The 19,959-nt window shown below is 42.1% G+C and overlaps 1 protein-coding gene across 2 annotated transcripts; it reads right to left on the bottom strand.

The window, feature by feature from the left end:
- Positions 1-3,254: 3,254 nt before the first annotated feature.
- LOC103698366 (S-adenosylmethionine synthase-like) lies at positions 3,255-6,967 on the bottom strand. 2 transcript variants are annotated; one of them, XM_089927266.1, is made up of 3 exons: positions 6,745-6,943; positions 4,930-4,978; positions 3,255-4,832 (listed from the first exon to the last, which is right to left on the bottom strand). In XM_089927266.1, the coding sequence occupies exons 2-3, from the start codon at positions 4,970-4,972 to the stop codon at positions 3,637-3,639; spliced, it is 1,239 nt and encodes a 412-aa protein (XP_089783392.1). In that variant the 5' UTR covers positions 4,973-4,978; positions 6,745-6,943; the 3' UTR covers positions 3,255-3,636. The 2 variants fall into 2 exon arrangements, with proteins under 2 accessions (XP_089783392.1, XP_089783393.1); XM_089927267.1 differs by lacking the exon at positions 4,930-4,978 and having other exon boundaries at positions 6,745-6,967.
- Between the last annotated feature and the right edge of the window lie 12,992 nt (positions 6,968-19,959).

A 19,959-nucleotide genomic window follows, 5' to 3' on the forward strand; every position in this document is an offset into this window, starting at 1 on the left:
CTTATTGAATTATTTTCAAATGCCGAACGAGCAACTGCTTTAGAAAAGGCGTAAAAAAACTCGTTGATCATGGATTCTATGATCAATAAGTATCATTAAAGTACATGGCTTTTGTGCAAATTTATTAACAACACCTCATTTAAGGATCACTGAAATACACTTCGAAACACTTTAATGCATGAAGATACTCAAAAATACTTATATACACTTAAAACTCTAAAATATTTATTACAACCATTTCAAAATGACCCAGTCAGTAAACAACTATTATGATACCCGTAGATCATAGGTTCACTGATCAATAGGCCCATTAACTAAAGATCTACTTGACTAAATATTATACACATCGATCAAGCATTCATCACTAATAACTATTATACCCACTGGCTAAGTTGCTGATCAATTGTGTTTGATCTCCTATTTGATTTTGATAAGCCCAAAATACTTAAGTATATTCCTTATTGTACTAATGTTTTTAAGTGAGTATTTCACAAGAATATACATAAAAACTTAAGAGGAATTCAGTAAAAAAAAGTTCAAAGAAATTAAGATAAGTTAAACACTTATAATGAACCTTAATTGCAATTAAACAGTCCACGAGATGTCTCCTACTGTGAACGAGACGTCTCTGGCACTTAAAAAAAGAACTGGCACATCTTTGAGTCGACTCATGCTGAGACGAGTCACCTCCAGCAGTAAGACAGAAGAATATCTCAAACGTGCCAATGTGTGAAACGTCTCTAGCTAAGCGCGAGCCGTCCCCAAGAACAGTACTTTTCTATGAAGCAGAATGTGAGACGTCTCCCGACATACGCGAGCCATCTCTCTCAACAAAGACAGAAGACTGTTTTCTATGAAGCAGAATACAAGACGTCTCCCGACATACGCGAGCCGTCTTTGTCAGTAAAGATAGAAGATCGTTTTCAATGAAGCAGAACGCAAGACGTCTCCCGACATACGTGAGCCGTCTCTATCAGAAAAGATAGTAAGTCGTTTTCAAAGAGGCAGAACGCGAGCCGACTTCAGAATATCACGAGCCATCTCCCGCAAAAATTGATAGAAGGCAACTTTTGAAGAGCCCGATCGCGAGCCGACTCTCGACAGACGCGAGACGTCTCCTACCTCAGGCGAGCCATCTCTCAGAATGCCCGAGTCGACTCCAAAACTGCTGGCACTCCAACGGCTAGTTTATCAGAAATCCAAAAATAGCAGAACAGCTCTTTTCCTCCTCTAATGGCTAGTTTTATGAAAAATAAGCTATAAGAAGGCATTCTTAACCGTTCTTCAAAAACAAGTAAATGAGCGAGCATTAAAGTGCATTAAAAGAGAAGAACAATCTTTGAGCTTTTGAGTGGGATTTCAAGTCAAAAGAGAAGAAGAGCTTCTAAGAGAGATCTTTGTGTTCTTCTCAACTTTCAAGCCGTATGATCCTCAAGCATTTCGAGCCATCTGAGGAGGATCAAGAGAGAAAGAAGCCAAGCTCTTCAGCTGCCTTCGTTTCAGGCTTTTTCTCTCATTGCACAGTTTATATTTGCTATATCTGCTTAAATTGAGAAGCTTGTACTTTGTTTAAACACTCTTTTCATATCTTGTAACTTGATTCAATCAGGGGATTGAATCAAAGGATTAAGGCCTTATCCAAGCCCGTGAATTGGACTATATCAACCAAAGTTAGTTGAGGGTTGGTTTTAAGTTGGTGATCCAAAAAAAACCAACTGGATTAATTGTGATCTCGATAAAACAACGAGTTGGATTGTAAACTCGCAAAACAACCGGACTGTAATATAAGGATTATAGTGAAATCCCAAGTGAAGCTTGGAGAGTGGACGTAGAAGCAAGAGTTAGCTCCGAACTACTATAAAACCTTGTATGTTTGCATTATAATTTATTTATCTTCCCTTCTTACTGCATTTTTATCATTGCTTAAGCTTAAAATCAAGAAAGCTTTCACTAAGTATAAATTGAATAGCATAATTTTTAAAAGACCCACTTCACCCCCCCCCCCCCTCCTGGGTTGTCTTCTGGGCAACATAAGTATTCACTGACTAACCAGAAATTTATATTAATTTATATGATAATGAGATTTTAAACATTAAGAAACATTATTGTTAAAAACATATCTGATATTAATATATAATTCCCTAAATACTTTAATGATATCATTTAAGATCCAATTAAGGCAATATAGCTGGAGTATAATAAATACAAATGTTACTAATCATTCAAAAACAAGGACCAAGTTTTCGAAGTCAATTGACCTAGATGTTCAGAAGGGATTTCAGAGAAACATATAAGTTATGATCACTTGTAATAAAAATCAGAATTTTTGAGTTCTGCGCCCGCCCCCCCACCCCCCCCCCCCCCCCCAACAAAATAGTTCTTGGAATTCAATATGTTAAGATCATTCATACATCCACAAGTATGAGGATATAAAACTGATGATGTGAACAATAAATGGAAGGAGCAAAATTCTAAATCAATGGGCATTAGTAAATTTTTGTAAAGTAGAAAATCTCTTTTTTAGAGATTTCAAAAAAGCTTCACACTACAGCATCTCTTTTTTCCTCTAGCTTTTCACTATGGTATATTCTTTTCTACATCAGCTGCTTTCTATATATGGATAGGATTTCCAGGGTTGCGACATAGTAAAATGAAGATAGCATCCTTCTAATTCTATATCGCTTTTAAGCATGAAGTATCAATTTAGTAACTTGGTGTCAGGTTTAGGTTCACCATGGTGGCTTACTTTCTAGCATGAGGTGTAACAAACATAAAATGGCAGCTTGAAGGAAATTAGCACAAGGTGACTGTTCCTAAGAAAGATGAGGTGACAGTTCAAGCATAAGGTGGCAATCTAATAATAAACATGAGATGGCAGCTCGCTGAACAAATCATGATGCAGAAGCCAATAGACAAGTATGAGATGGTCACTTGGTGGCATTAAACACGAGGTATTAATTACTAGCAATTTAATTCCTAAAATTTTATACTGCATACTCAGAACCTTATCAATCATCAAATTGCAAGTCTTTAGGACTACGATTCCTATGCAAAAGTTAAAAGAAAAGAAAAAAAAAAGAGTGGATTGTATGGTTTGGGGGATTGTATGGACCTGGAACTGCTCTAGTTGCCCCAGCATAAATTCTGTGATCCCACCTGGTACAAATTAACAGTGACATAACCCTAGGCAAAGACAACTAAACAAAGAATGGGAGTACTACTAATCTTAAGCAGCACTGCCTCAGAGGTCAAGCTAGAAAATACCTGAGGAAGCTTCATTCTCCGGGAACAAAATAAATTCACAAACAATAGCAAAAGTTGCTTCCATTTTGAAACGATATATTGGACCCAAGGAGCTCCAGGAGCACCTTTTTTGCGTTCTTTCTTCCACCCTTGTATCCCATCTGTTTCGACCACACAAATCGACCTTTTCTTCAACACCACTTAAGACCAAGACCAAATATATTAAAAGAACAAAAGATGAAAAAAAAGAGAGCAACACAGCAAAAAAAAGGGGGGGTGATAAACAAGTAAGGCCAACACACACACACACACACAGAGAGAGAGAGAAGAGAGCAGCAGCAGCAGTTAGTAGTAGTTATTATAAGTACCCAGATAAGATAAAGATTGCTGGGTCTAGGCAGCTGGTTTCTCCCACTTGAGGGGCTTGACCACCTCCCAGGTGAAGTCTGGGTCATCCCTGCCAAAGTGTCCATAAGCTGCCGTCTTGAGGAATCTGCCACTGCCACCCCTCTTCAGGTCAAGGTTAATGGTGATCATCCCAGGCCTGAAGTCAAAGTTCTCCTTGACAATCTTCAGGATCTCCTTGTCAGGGATCTTTCCAGTGCCGTAGGTGTCAACAAAGATGGAGAGAGGCTCTGGCACACTAATGGCATAAGAGACCTGAACAAGGGCACGGCAGGCAAGCCCATTGGCCACGATGCTCTTGGCCGCCTGCCTCACAATGTAGGCACCACTGCGGTCGACCTTGGTCGGGTCCTTGCCTGAGAAAGCACCTCCACCATGGGCTCCCCAGCCACCATAGGTGTCAATGATGATCTTGCGGCCAGTGAGCCCAGCATCGCCATGAGGTCCACCGATGACGAAACGGCCAGAGGGGTTTAGGTGGAAGATGGTCTTCTCATCGAGGTACTGCTCAGGAATGACAGGCTTGATGACATGCACCTGGAGGTCGGCAGCTATCTCATCATTGGTAACAGTCTCATCGTGCTGGGTGGAGATGAGGACAGTGTGGACACGGACAGGAACCATGGCACCATTGTCATTCCGGTACTCAACAGTCACCTGGGTCTTGCCATCGGGCCTCAGCCAGGGGCAGGTTCCATTCTTCCGCACCTCAGTGAGGCGGGCACCAAGCTTGGTGGCAAGAACATGGCTGAGAGGCATGAACTCCGGGCTCTCATCAGTTGCATACCCAAACATGTGTCCCTGGTCACCAGCACCAATCTCCTCAGGGCGCTTGGTGAAGTGGCCGTGAACACCCTGGGCAATGTCAGGGGACTGCTGCTCAATGTTTACAAGCACCTTGCAGCCATCGGCATCAAGACCAACATCATCAGAGGTGAATCCAATTGCCCGGCAGGTATCACGAACAATCTTTTCATAGTCAACATTCGCCTTGGTGGTAATTTCACCAAAGACCATGACCATGTTGGTCTTGGTGCAGGTCTCACAGGCAACCTTGCTGTCTGGGTCCTGTGCGAGGCAAGCATCAAGCACAGCATCCGAGATCTGGTCACAGAGCTTGTCAGGGTGCCCTTCGTTGACAGACTCAGAGGTGAAAAGGAAGGTGTCCCCCATTTTATTTAGAGCTGAGCAAGCACAAGTAAATGTAGAAATCAAATCAAGCTAAAATCTAGCTCAAGTTAGTATCACTAAGCTGCAACGATCACAAACTGACATACATACAAATAAATTGGGCAATGTAGACATCCAAAACCAGTTTCATCATCAACTTCTGAAAACAAGTTAGTATTTTTGTGTCAAATACAGCTTATTTAATACAGCTTATTTAATACTTCTGAAGAGTAAGTTACACTCAGTCAAATACAGCTTATTTGAACCACAGACATCACACAGACACATATACTGTTAGAAAGTAAGCCAAATTTAGTGAAGTATTCAATATTTTATACATTAATTAGTATTAATTATAGAGTTTTCAAGAATGTCTCTTAGAGTTTCTAAGCGATGTTTCTTGGAGTTCTATGTATTTATTTAATAGTTGTGTCTTTTAGGTTTTAATGATGCATTTATCTAAGGGGCAGAACAAGGGCCATCATGAACTAGATAAAGCTTGAGTGTTTGCTGCTTCTCCAAACTTGTTCTTTCTGCTTTCTACTTTGGTTCAACAGCAACGATCCTGGGCCTAAAGTGCCTAGATAAACTTTTGAATGTGCTATTACTCTCCACATATACCTCTATCTATTTTCATAAATCAAATGACGTAGTAAAATGTTTATGACAAGATAAATGAAAGAGCAGAGAACTCAAATTGTGAGTATGTACATGCACTAATCATTATGTGGAACAAGACAAATGATAAGGATTGAAAAAAGATTTACCAAAGATGCATGGCCTAAAAGGACTAAAACAGAACAAAGTATAAAAATTAACAACGATGTGATCAAGAATCCAAATCAGATAAAACATAACAAACCATAAGCATCTCAAATATTTTAATAGTACAGGCACATGACTTCAGAATTAGAAGAGAACAGGTCCAAAGGAAAGTATCAAAATACATGGACAAAAAGGTGAGGATCGAATGCATACTTTATGATAACTCCGATTCGAATACCAAAGCAGATCTAATGGCAAGAAACATTTAAATAGAGTTGAAGCAAATGAACTTAACAACAAATTGAAGTATTTCCTTTTTTGAAAAAAATCAAGTTGTGTCTAAAGAAATTAACCTACTTCTAGAGAAACAGATATATAAGATGATGAGACCTACATATACCCATGCTAACATTCAAGATACCTACTTTATATGATTTCAAATTCAAACTTAACCAAAATCAAATGAAAATTCCAAAAAGACTAGCCATGGCTCACGATCTGTAGCAAAGCAGCGCCATATATCTATGTAGATCTAAAGCCAGAGGAGGTAGTGCGAGACACTACCTCAATCTACAACACATGAAATCTGTATAAAAGTGGATTTTTTTTTAAAGGGAAAAAAATAAGAAGCAGATTTCTCGGTTAATCCGTAAGTTCGAGCTGATCTACAGCTCTTCCGCTCGTCTCAAGCTAATCAATCAGCCCTGTCAACTCGAAACCGCACTGTCACTCGAAACTGCCCAGTCAACAACTCGGAACCCAGTAGACCAATCCAGATCCATCCGTTACCACTTTTACAAGTACACAAAAACCAGTGTCCAACCAAAAACCAAATAGATTACAATAATTCAAAGAAACCCAAAAACAAATCTAGTAACCAACGCCAAAAAAGCAACTGAAAAAATGATAGCCAACAAAGCTATAATCGACTCTATCAAATCTAACGCAGCGAAAAACCCCAGAAATCAATGAAACCATCCAGATCCACCCATTTCTTCAACAAAAACCCCAAAAAGCCGCCAAAAACCACACAAAAACAGATCATCAAGAGAGAAAACAATTTCTTGAGCAAAACCCCCAAAACGGGCCAAAAATCAGATAAGAACGCGAAAAAAACATATCTAATCAAAAAGAAGAAGAGAACGGAGGAAGAACCCTCACCTGGGTGTAATAAAAAAACCCTCGCTGCGCTGCTGCCCCTATCTCTCGCGCGCGCTGGATCCTTGGGATACAGATAAGTCACGACTCCGCCCTTTCACGGCCGCCCCCGGTGGCCTTCAACCCCTACTTATCGACGCTGGGGAGGTGTTCGACCCTCAGAAGACGCGGTTTGGAGTTGGGTCCGGATCCGCCCGGTCGGATCCTGCGGTGTTTTGGTTCGTTCGGGTTGGGTAGGGGAGAGCGACTCTTCACTACGGTTAGAGGGCTACCGGCTCTAGCCGGTGATCCATTTACCAACCCCTGGACCCACTCGGCGTCTAGGTTCGTTGGCTTCACGGCTTTAGTCGCCTCTCGAGTGACCGGCTCGGATCTGATGAGCTCTGCCCCCACATAACAGCCTATAAGATTGTGGTTTGTCACGATTTTTTTGGGAGCGTGGGATATTAAGTGACGTCAATTCAAATATGCATGGTGATACAGCACAACCATATTCGTCTAGCTCACGGCCGATATAGTAACCCTAGGAGTCATCAATATGATCAGACTGAATCAACTCCCGCTGTTGCTGAAAAACAGATCCAAAGATGACCGCGAACTAAGGAGGAGGAGCTCCTGCTGCAATGCGGTGGCGGACGGCTGTCTCCGGTGGACCTGCAACAAGCCTGGACCGAGAGATCCGGCGAAAGCCCTCCGATGCTTAAGTCAAAGAAGGATCTTGAGATATTTTAATGAAGAGATATTTCCTGGCGAGGGGAGGAGATGCCCCTCTCCCCGGAGTCCCCCCTCTTTATAGGAGGGGGTACAGCGGTTACATGCAATCGGATGTGATTGCGCAAATCTTGGATTAAATGAATTACCTTAGATGACACGAGATTTTAGGCTAGCTGGCGATCGGTTGAGATTGCGAGGATTCAAATATTGACAGCCGTTATGGCGGAGACTGCGGGATTTGATCCCAAATATGGAGGATTTGGTGATCCCTTCTTTAGGCGGACTGGCTTGACTGTTGGTAGAGTCGGGGTCGGTCTCAGCTTCTGACTAGGTCTTCCTTGACCTCGAGATCAATCGGGCTTTGCTCAGCCGAGACCATGCGTGTCGAGGTCATGCCTGCCGAGGTCGTGCTTGCCGAGGTCATACCTGTCATGGTCGTGCCTGCCGAGATCATGTCTGCCGAGGCCATACTTATCGAGATTACGCCTGCCGTCGGATTCGGGTGCTTTAATCGTATGTGTGGTGTTGGGAACCCGCCCATGCCGCAGAAAAATTTTAAAAATTAAAGATGCAGCGGAAGAGGCATGCGCGGGATCAACCGTTCATCGCATGAACGTTGTTTAAAAACCGTTCGTAGATAAATAAGGATTAAAAACTTTTAAATAACATTAGAAGATCAGATCTTCACCTTGTGCGGGTAGATGATCACCGCAAACTGATGATCATGGTTTTTGATGAAGGTTCGCTTGAAGCCGTTCAAGTGCCCGGCCTCTACGGGTATCCACACGAAGCAGAAAACCGATCCAAGCTTTCTATCTCCCTGGGGTGCTAGCTCCCTTGCAGAGATAACTTTGATGGCTGATCTCCTCTCTTTCTTTCAACTCTTGAATGTGATTGAGAGGAGGAAGAAGAAGGATGAAGAATAGTAAAGGAACAAAACCCCTGCAGCTTTCTTTCTTTTCCTTGCGTTGGAAGGAGGAAGGGAGGATGAAGAGGCCACCTTTCTTTTTCTTCCTTTGCTTGCGGCTGAACCAAGGAAAGGGGAGGAGAGGGGGCCACGAATTGGAGAGGGAGAGGGCTTCAATGATGCCCTAGGTCAGCCCCCACGCCTCCTCTTAAATAGCATGTGGAGCTCCTACCTCCTTGATAAACTTCCAAGAGGGGCGCCGGCCCCTCTTCTTTGCCGCACCAAGCAAGGAAAAGGAGGAGGGGCGTGTGCCCCTCCTTCATGGTTAACCTAATCCTCCTTTAAGGAGGATTAGGAAGGTCACTCATGGTTAGGTCCTAATCTAATTAGGCTTGGACCAAGGGTGAACCAATTTGGGTTTAATCTAGGTAAGTCCTAATCCAATTAGAACTTAATGAACCATGACTCAATTGAACCCTTCAATCCTAATCAATTAGGAGTCTTGTTGATTCATTAGATTAATAATTAATTAGAACTTAAGAAATTCTAATTCAATTAGGACTTATTTAATTTTGGTCCTAATCCAATTAGGACTCTAATTTGAATCCGAAGTCCTAATCCGATTAGGACTCTAGGAATCTTACTCCAAGTAGGAATCCAAATTTAATTCAAAACTCCTAATCCAATTAGGATTGTAGGAATCCTACTCCAAGTAGGAATCCTAGTCCTACTCCAAATAGGATTCCCAGTCCAAGTAGGAATCCCAGTCCAAGTAGGAATCCTAGTCCTAATCCAATTAGGACTCTAGGAATCCTACTCCAAGTAGGATTCTTGTTTTAAGTCCAATTAATTAATTCCCTTTGTTCCTTCTTCAACTTATTATCAATCGAATTGATTACTTGTGAATCCTAATCACGATTCAACCATCGGATCGGTCAATGCCTCTAGTGTGTGTGACCCCATAGGTTCTATTCTGACTGGTAGTGAGATATATTGCGATCTCTATCACAATATCATTGAAGACTCCTTTCAATGGGTTGGAACGATTCCAACTCTACTCATCAGGGTTTATCGATCATCGAGATAATCTCTGTGAGTCTCACCATCCACCAGTGACACCTAGCAGCATGTAGTGGCTACCCAGCAGAATAGAATGATGAACCTCTAGGTGCAATTATCATGTGATACAGTCCTACAATCGTGGATCCCTACAGGATGGAGGTCATGGACAACTCGTCAAACCCCATCGCCTGTGATATGTCAAGATTTATTCGACTTAAGTTCGAGAGCGGAGAACTCTTTCTCCACTATGTAATCTGCCCCGGCCGAGGTCTTACGAACTCAGTCTTATAAATCACATAGGATCTCTCCTTATCTATCAAGGTCGATAGATTCCTTATAGGTGCATACCCTACTCCTACAGTGAACCTACTGCAGCCAATCTACACTGCATGGACCCATATGGCTAGAGACCATGTATATGTGCAGTCAAACTACAATAACCTCACTGTGAGTAGCCGAAGCATCGCAGGTCAAAGGACCAGTCACACTACTGCAACATCAAGCAAGTCACTGACGAGTGGATAGACATCCAAGTGACTTCTTGTCTTGGTCACGCTCAGTACCCTTGTTCTCTAACAAGCACCTGCACTATTACTTCAGTGTCTCCAAACCGTGGACTCGAGTCTCGTCCATCCATAGGGAAAGTAATGTGTGCACTGATCTCATCGGATCGATCACCGTCCTCGTGATGATCCATCGATCAGGAGTGTTTAGAAATTAATCACTAATGATACATGGCTCAAATTCTCAACTCTTGAGAATATGCATCATCATCTTATTAATTTCTTGGACGATTCATAGACACAATAACAATATGAATGAAAAAGATGCCTATTATTTATTCAATAATAAATAGTCAAGTACAAAATTATGTTTCTAGAATTAACAATGTGTCAACCAGATTGGCTTCTAGGGCATACATCTAACAATCTCCCACTTGCACTAAAGCCAATTGGTCATATATCTTAGGCCCATCTTCTCAAGGTGGGCTTCAGTCTTTTGCTGACTCAGCTGCTTAGTGAATGGGTCTGCCACGTTGTCCGCGGAGTCTACTCTCTGCACCTCGACATACTTCTTCTCAACATAGTCGCGTATGAGGTGGAAGCGCCGCTCTATATGCTTGGACTTCTGATGAGACCTTGGCTCCTTAGCAAGAGCTATGGCGCCATTATTATTGCAGTAGAATGTTATGGCATCTGATGTCATCACGTCCAACTCTGCAATAAATTTCTTGAACCAGAAGCCTTCTTTAGCAGCTTCAGAGGCGGCGATGTATTCAGCTTCCATAGTAGAATCAGCAATGATCGGTTGTTTAGAACTTTTCCAATTCACCGTACCACCATTGCACAAGAACACATATCCAGATGTTGACTTCCTATCATCGACATCAGTCATGAAGTCTGAATCTGTGTACCCTTCTACCTTTAACTCTGATGATCCTCCAAAGACCAAGAATAAATCTTTAGTTCTTCTCAAGTACTTAAGAATATTCTTCACAGCTGTCCAGTGTTCTTCACCTGGATTCGACTGATATCTGCTTGTGACACTCACAGCAAGGGCTATATCAGGTCGTGTACATAGCATGGCATACATGAGGCTCCCTATTGCTGATGCATAGGGGATCTTGCTCATGCGTTGAATCTCTTCAGATGTGTTGGGGCACATCTTCTTGGAGAGATGAATTCCATGCCTAAGGGTAAGAGACCTCTTTTGGAGTTTTCCATGCTGAATCTTTTCAGCACTTCCTCTATATACATTTTCTGTGATAGGCCAAGCATCCTTTTAGATCTATCTCTATAGACCTTTATTCCCAAAATATAGGATGCTTCCCCAAGGTCCTTCATGGAGAACTCTTTTGACAACCAGACCTTGACCGAGGTTAGCATGGGAATTTCATTCCCTATCAGGAGGATGTCGTCCACGTATAGTACGAGAAATACGACAGCACTCCCACTAACCTTTTTGTAAACACACGGTTCCTCTTCGTTTTTGATGAAATCAAACATTTTGATTGCGTCATCGAAACGAGTGTTCCAACTCCGAGATGCTTGCTTTAGTCCATAGATGGACCTTTGCAGCTTGCAGACCTTGTGATCTCCATCACTGGAAGTGAAACCCAAAGGCTGTTCCATATAGATATCTTCATCAAGATGTCCATCCAGGAAAGCTGTTTTCACATCCATCTGCCAAATTTCATAATCATGAAATGCTGCAATGGCAAGCAATGTTCGGATGGATTTCAGCATGGCTACAGGTGAAAAGGTCTCCTGATAGTCAATACCTTCGCGTTGACTATACCCTTTCACCACTAGCCTTGCTTTATAGGTCTCTACCTTTCCATCCGAACCTATCTTCCTTTTGTAGATCCATTTGCATCCAATAGGTACAATACCTTCTGGTGGATCTACTAGGGTCCAGACTTGGTTGGAATGCATGGAGTCTAACTCTGATTTCATAGCTTCTAACCATTTCTCGGAATCGATATCAGATATCGCCTCGTCGTAGGTTTTGGGATCCTGTATGTGATCCCTATCTCCCACTAGGAACATTTCCTCGGTATCCTCTTCTAGTATACCTAAGTATCTATCGGGAGGATGGGAGACCCTACTAGATCTGCGAGGTGGTTGAGGGACATCGTGTACTGGCTCTGTATTAATGGGTTCGATAGGATCCATGACTCGTTGCTTTTCAGAGACTTTCTCTTCAAGCTCAATTTTCCTCCCACTGCCTCTATCAAGGATAAACTGATTTTCCAAGAAGATGGCATGATGGCTCACAAACACATTGTGATCCTCTGAGACGTAAAAATTGTATCCTAATGACTCTTTAGGATATCCTATAAAACGAGCATTTATGGTCCTAGCCTCTAGTTTGTCCGCCTGTAGTCTTTTGACGTGGGCCGGACATCCCCAAATCTTGAGATAACCAAGACTTGGTTTCTTACCATACCATATCTCATACGGTGTGGTAGGAACGGATTTAGAGGGAACTCTATTTAGTAGATATACTGCAGTAAGTAAGGCGTCTCCCCAAAGAAACATCGGTAGATCAGTGAAGCTCATCATGGATCGGACCATATCCAATAGAGTCCGATTTCTCCTCTCTGACACCCCGTTGAGTTGAGGTGTACCCGGAGGAGTCCATTGTAAGACTATGCCATTGTCTTTGAGATAGTTCCGGAATTGTCCACTAAGGTATTCTCCTCCTCGATCTGATCGAAGAGCCTTAAGGAATTTTTCAGTTTGTTTTTCTACTTCATTTCTGAACTCTTTGAACTTTTCAAAAGATTCAGATTTGTATCTCATAAGATACACATACCCATACCATGAATAATCATCGGTAAAGATAATGAAGTACGAATAACGTCCCCTGGCTTGCACATCGAATAGGCCACACACATCTGTGTGTATCAGGGTAAGTATTTCAGTGGTCCTCTCCCCATGTCCTACAAAGGGTAATCTAGCCATTTTTCCTTGAAGACAGGACTCGCAAATTGGATATGACTCGGAAGTCAATAAGCCGAGAAGCCCATCTTTATCCATTTTGTTCATTCTATCTTCTCCAATATAGCCAAGCCTGAGGTGCCACAAATATTTTTGGTTTATCTCATCCCTGGATCTCTTGGATCCTTTGGCATTCACTTCTTGCTCAGACACATTTATAGATACATCCATATGCAAATGATAGAGACTGTTAATCATAAAACCACGTGCGACTATTTTATTTCTGAAATAAATAGAACATCAGTCTTTGTCAAATGTAAAAACATGACCTTCCTGTGCTAGACATGAAACAGAAATCAATTTTTTGCTAGCAGCAGGTACATAATAGCAGTCTCTAAGTAATAAACTAAAACCAGACGGTAGTCGCAGATGGTAGGTGCCCATAGCCACAGCAGCAACTTTTGCCCCGTTGCCAACCCGAAGGGTTACCGCACCTTCCGCCAGCCTTCTACTTTCCTTTAGACCCTGCATGGTAGTGCACAAATGAGCACTAGAACCAGAATCTATAACCCAACTAGAAGTAGAAGAAACCATTAGATTAGTTTCAATTATGAGCAAGTCTATACCTTCTGAAGGTTTGTCACCTTTCTTGTTCTTCAGGCTCTCGAGGTATGAAGGACAGTTTCTCTTTCAGTGGCCGTCGACATTGCAGTGGAAATATTTTCTTTTGTCATTAGCCTTTTTCTTTTGAACTTCTTTCTTTGGCTTCTTGTCTTTCTTCTGCTTCTTAGCAGGCTTCTTTTTCTTCCAAGTAGACTTTCTCTTGGAACCAGAAGTCAACTCAGCAGCAAGGACATTGCCCCTTGAAATTTTCAAGGCTCCCTCAGCAGTTACCAACATATTTATCAGTTCAGTCTTAGTGCATTCAATCTTATTCATGTGGTAGTTTACTATAAACTGACCAAATGAATCAGAAAGGGATTGAAGGATCAGATCTACTTGCAATTCCTTGTGCATGTTCATACCGAGCTTCTCAAGCTCCTCTAGGTCCTTGATCATAGTCAGACCGTGATCATGGACGGACTGCCCCTCGCGCATCTTTGCTTTGAAGAGCCTCTTGGACACTTCAAAACGAGCTGTGCGACTCTGCTCACCATACAACTCTTGCAGGTGTGCCAGTATGTCCCTAGCAGTCTTCATATTCTCATGCTGGCATTGGAGTTCATTGGACATGGATGCCATCATATAGCACTTGACTCTAATGTCATCATCCGTCCACTTTTGATGCATCTCACGCTGAACATCAGTAGCACGTGTTGGTAGTGTGGGGATATCTGAATCGAGTATGTAGCCTATTTTCTCACAGTTCAAAACAATTTTGAGATTTCTAAGCCAGTCCTTGTAATTGGTTCCGGTCAGTTGGTTGGTCTCAAGAATACGGGTCAAAGGATTTGAAGCTGACATTGTATCTGCAGAGAGTAAAGATTCAAGTTAGACTTTTGTACTTGATCCTTAATCTGTTCTAAGATCTTTTAGAATAAATGTACCTCCCACTATTTTCTCGAATTCCTCACACTCTCCTAGTAGGAAAACGGAAATCCTACACGACTAGGATTTCTAGTGGGTACTGCGGTCCCACCGATTTACATGCCACCTTGATAAGTGCTAAATAATGAATAAATTTATCTAATTTACATAGCACTTATTATTATTTTTATGCACATATTTTAAATGTAAACATAAAAAAATACGTTTCCCTTCATCATTGCATTTTAATAAATTATTTGGTAATTCGAGTTTGATTTAATTATTTTGGGTCAAATTCAACATATGCAGGTCGGGTCATACCCATCATCTAACTCATAACCATGAAGCCTGATCATGCCAGAGTACACGTGGCAGCCATCCCAAGTGACACATGCCAAAGTACATGGGATTTCAAAAGTAAGAAGGATCATCCTAGCCACCCGCATGAAATTGCCCGAGTTTCACAAATCAGCCAAAGCCTTTCCTTCCACGTGTCCAAGCTTCTTCTTCACTCCCACGAATCACGTCCTTCCCAGTTCCCGTGACCCACGAACTAAATCCAAACTTCCCCTGTTCCGCGTGAGAACCAGCAACCGCTAGTTCCCAAGCGGATCCTCTTCTTTCTCCCGTTCGGAACCAAGACCTAGCTGAATCCAAACTTCCTCCCAAACCAACCAATCTTTATCCCAACTAGATTCCCAAGCTTCACGGATTAGAACCGGATCCTAGCTTCTTCCGCATCCCGTGCCATATCCAGCCTCACGTCATGTTGATCCGATCTTCATCTCGCCCGTCAAGCATCCCAACGTCCAAATGCATTCTCCCCTGCTTCAAAACTATCATCCTTATCTTCTCATCTCCTCCCGAGTATCCCATTCCGAATTCAACCGTGCACATCCATGCCGTGTTCATCTTCCACGTCACCTTCTCCCAGATTCCTTCCACACCGTCCGCCGCATCCAAGAATCTCCCAACGTCCCTCGAAATCACATTCACGTGGATCATCTTCCAATTCTTCCGCTAGATCCCAGCAAGGATGAGCCTTCCGAACTCCCAAATTTCATCCAAGCATCCGTTCCAAGCTCCCGAGTTCATCCTCTTCCCATCGGAATTAACTCCATCATCTCGGATTACAGCCTTATCTCTTCTTCGGAACAGAATCCCAGCATATTCATCTCACCCGGATCAGCATCCCATTTCTTCCGAACGACCACGGATAAGCCCAACCTATCTTCCCACGTCATCCGTATCATCCCAGCTTCTTCCAAATCCCCTGCATCCCAGAGAATCCACCCTTCTCCCGTATCCAAACAAAATCCCATGAACCCAGCAACCGTATTCATCCTCATCTCCCGTTCGCATATGCTGTGATTCTCCCCTGTTTCTCATACATCCCGTTCATAATCCCATATATCCCACGGATCAGCTCTATCCTTGCAAGCCTCCACAGATCACGTCCACAAACAGAATCCCTGTTTCAAAATCCCATCTTCCGGCTTAATCTCCCAACGACCCAGCCATTGTTTCACGTCCATGTTGATCCGGTCTGCATCTCAGCCGTGAGCCATATCCTCCCGAATCATCTGCGATCGAGCTTCTTCTTCCTAGCATCCCCTGTTTCCATCCGAATTCATCCCAGCATCTTCCGGATGAGCTCTCAACTGCCTCCCAGATTTCCTCTTCCGAATCCATCAGCATCCTGAGCATCTCCTCTCAGCCGAGATACTCTTAACTTCATGACTCCCTTTTCTTCCGCGATTCAGCCGAGATCTTCTCCGCATCCTCCCAACCTTCTCCAAGATCCTCTCAGCCGTTCTTCCGTTCTCAGCTGCTCAACCAAAGATCAGACCGCCGTTTGCAAGGAGAAACAGTCTCCCCTGCTCTGAGTGGATCAACATCCCAAGTGCATCCCGAGCTCCATGGAATCCTCTGTTTCGAAACAGAGCCGGATAAATCCACCGAGATCTTCTCTGATCACCAGCGTTCCAGATTGTTCTCAGCCTCTCCCAACGTCCGGATCAACTCGAACCTCCACGAGTTTATCCAACGATCGAATCAACCACAGAAAAGGAAGAGAGAGAGGGGACGCCGAGCCTATAAAAAGAGTCAAGCTTGAAGAGGAGAGGCCATTCTCTTCTGATGAGAGCACAAAAGTGCGACCTACATGTCACCTAAATTAGTATTATTGCTAACCGATAATGATAAATTCACTGGATTAATATTATATTTGGGTTTGACACAGATTTTCATAAATTAGAGATAAAATGCACATTGAGTACAAATTTGACTAAAGAAGGATCCCTTCCCAGATCCGACCCGGTTGAAGATCGGGTCGGGTCCGAGTCGGGTTCGGATCCGAATCAGGTCCATTTCTTTTGTGCTTTTGGAAAATAATTTTGGGGCAAATCTAATTTGGCCATATCATAACTATGAGGTGCTGGGTGACCCATGAAAGACTTGCAATAGACCTCCAGTCAGAACAAATGATCCGTGACGAACTGAGTCCGTCCGTTTACAAACCAAATTTCACATCACACTATTTATTTATTTTTTATCTATATGACTGAACTTGGTGTCTCCCAGCTCCCATATCAGGAGGGCCAAAGATCGCACAACGCCCCCCTCTTCGGGATTCGAGAGGCTTCCTTCCAAATCAGTCGATCCATCCAGGCTCTTCTTCAATTCCAAGTCATCTCCCAGCATCAAATCCCCCCTCCCAGCTTCCAGCCGGATCAGCCTCCAAATGATCCCGAGCGATCTCCCAGCCGCCGACACCGCGTCCGAGCTCCAACTCTCAACGTCCCCGTACTCCCAGCTGCCATTCCGGATCTCCAGCCCCTCCTCCGCAATCCGCCATGATCCCAGCATCTCGCAGCTGTTTCACCCTTCCGGATTCGTCCGGCCTCCACCGTGTCCGTGATTAACGCTCACAGCAGCCTCCTCCGCCTCAGCCCGCGGTAGCCTTCATTGTCATCCATCGCACCATCCCGCGATCCATCTCCGGTGATCCCGTGATGCTAGCAGTGGTCCCACGGCAGCCTCCGCCTCAACCCGCCAGCCCCTCCTTCCCGTCGGCATTCATTTCAACGCGTCCCCGTGATAGCAGCATCCGGCGTCCGCTCCACGATTCCTCCCAGCGATCCCGCATCCGGCGCCTCCTCCTCCAGCAACGATTCCGGGATCCAAGCATCATCAGTGATCCCGTGACCAGCCGTGAATCACACCGCGCCCGAGCTCCATGGATCGTGCCTCCAAGTCCGCCCTTCCGGAATCCCAAGCATCCTCAGCCTATAAATAGGAGGGTGGCCGGCAGAACAAGGGGGAGGAGGGCGAGGGCGAGAGCTCTCGGGTGGTGCTCGGTTGGGCCAAAGAACAGGGGAGAAGAGGGTGGTCGGCTGGTCCGGGGAAGAAGATGAAGAAGCTCTGTTTTTGAAAAAAAACAGAGCACGTTGTTTTGTTTTTTTTTAGTTCTTCTTTTTCTATTTAGTTTTATTTTAATTAAGAGCAATGTTTTATTTTTAGTTTTATTTTAATTAAGAGCAATGTTTTTCTTTAGTTTGAGTTTATGAGAGCAATGTATTTTTTTTAGTCTAATTGAAAGTTTTAATTAAGAAGTTATGTTTTGAGTTTCAGAGCATGTTGTTCTTATTTTTAGTTTTAATTTAGGTTTTTCTTTGAGTTTTAATTTTTGAGAGTTTATTTAGGTAGAAAGTTATATTTATTCTGCAATTTTAATTTTTCTTTCATGCAATATATAAAATCTTCTCTTATGCAATTTATGTTTCAGGTTTCAATCTCTTTAGCACTGTTTTCATCCATTTTAATCCATGCCAACGTTTTCCTTTGAATACTAAAATATTTTATTAAATTTATAAATGCTCTTCTATTCCAAGTATTTGTCTTTTCGTTATTTTCAAATGAAAAACCTTCTCTGGTAGACTAGAGAATCATTTAACATCCTCAAAGTAATGTTTTTATTCTATCATTCAAAAAATTGATTTTGAATCCGAGTGAACGTTCTAATTTTTATGCAACTCCAATCGCCTCCCTGTGGATCGACCTCTTACAACCGCTATTCTTCGAGTAGGAAAGGTAAGAGTAAAATTAATTTAACTTTTGTTCGTCGGTTCTAACAACGATCTGTCTAGCATATTTTTAGGTGGACAGGAAAGGGTCGAACAGAATTTTGGCGCCGTTGCCGGGGAGGCAAATCGAGAAGCAAGAACGATCACGAAGATCAAATTGGATTTTGGATGCCCGGAGTGAACGCACTCCGGTAGTAAGTTTTTATTTTTATTATTTTGATTATTTTCAGTTAATAATTTCGTAGTTATTAAATTCTGAAATTTGAAATTCGAAAAAAAAAAAATTTCAAAAAAAAATAAATAAATAAAATATAATAAATATTTCAAAATTCAAAAATTCAAAAATTTAAATTCAAAATTTGAATTCTGAAATTCGAAATTTGAAATTTAAATTTAAATTTTAAAAAAAATATATTAAAAAAATTCAAAAAAAAAATTTTAAAATTTTTTTTTTTTAAAAAAATCTATATTATTTTTGCTAGTAATTGATTAGGCGCAATCCCCCGAGGTGATCATACCTCTATTGGGGCTCCTCACGGAGTAATCTCCAGAGCTTATTCAACGGGCATTCGGAGATTGACTGACGCATAAGGATTAGTTTTAGTTTACATTCAAGTTATTCCTATATTAAAAATTAAAAAAAAACAACATAAAATTAAAAATAAAAAATTAAGAAAAATAAAAAAATAAAAAAAATTGCTTGCTCATTTAATCAGTACAACCTAATGACATTGCATAAACTTTAAAAAAAAAACCATTGATTATTTGCTGCATTTAGTATTAAGCATTTGCATAAAGTAATTAAGGGCAAAACCCATTAAAAAGATAAGGTCGGGAAGTCATTACCTGTCCTTAGCCCAAAAATCACCACCTTGCATACTTATCCTAAGCCAAATTAAATTAAAATCAAATTAGACGTTGGCCTTAGGGTTTTCGAGCTCAATTAGGCTCTTGGAAAGAAGCGGCTGAAAGCCACTCCAGTGAGAATTTAGTAATTGGTGATGTCTAGGAAAGTTTTACAACAGTGAGAACTGTTACGGGTATTGTGGTATCGGTGTATCCCTTCTGGCACCACCACACACCCCGGGACTTTTCTGGTCACTGGTTACTGGATCACTTAACTGGTAAGCTCAAGCTTAATCTGAAAGGGAGATTAGGAGCTGTCTAATCTAGAGAGAATTTTAGGAACTTTTTTAACCTGATAAGTCTCTGTGCAACTAGATTTAAGAAGCTACTAAACCTCACTTAGTTCTAAGACTAATAGGATCAAATTGTTGTGTGGTGTTGGTTGTGGTCAGCTGTGTCTAGCCCTTCTTTTCTTTTAGGATTTCGTTTAGGAGTCGAGTCTAATTAAGTTGTGAATAATATATGCATGGTAGAAAATCATTAAGGGGTAAGTTAACACCATTTAACCCAGAGGTTGAAAAAAAAATATCGTCACATCCGACGAATTATTGATCAACTACCAATCTCTACAATG

The sequence above is a fragment of the Phoenix dactylifera genome, chromosome 14, assembly GCF_051530095.1.
Source record: "Phoenix dactylifera cultivar Ajwa chromosome 14, Ajwa_hap1_PhDact_Kaust_v1.1, whole genome shotgun sequence".
NCBI lineage: Eukaryota > Viridiplantae > Streptophyta > Magnoliopsida > Arecales > Arecaceae > Phoenix > Phoenix dactylifera.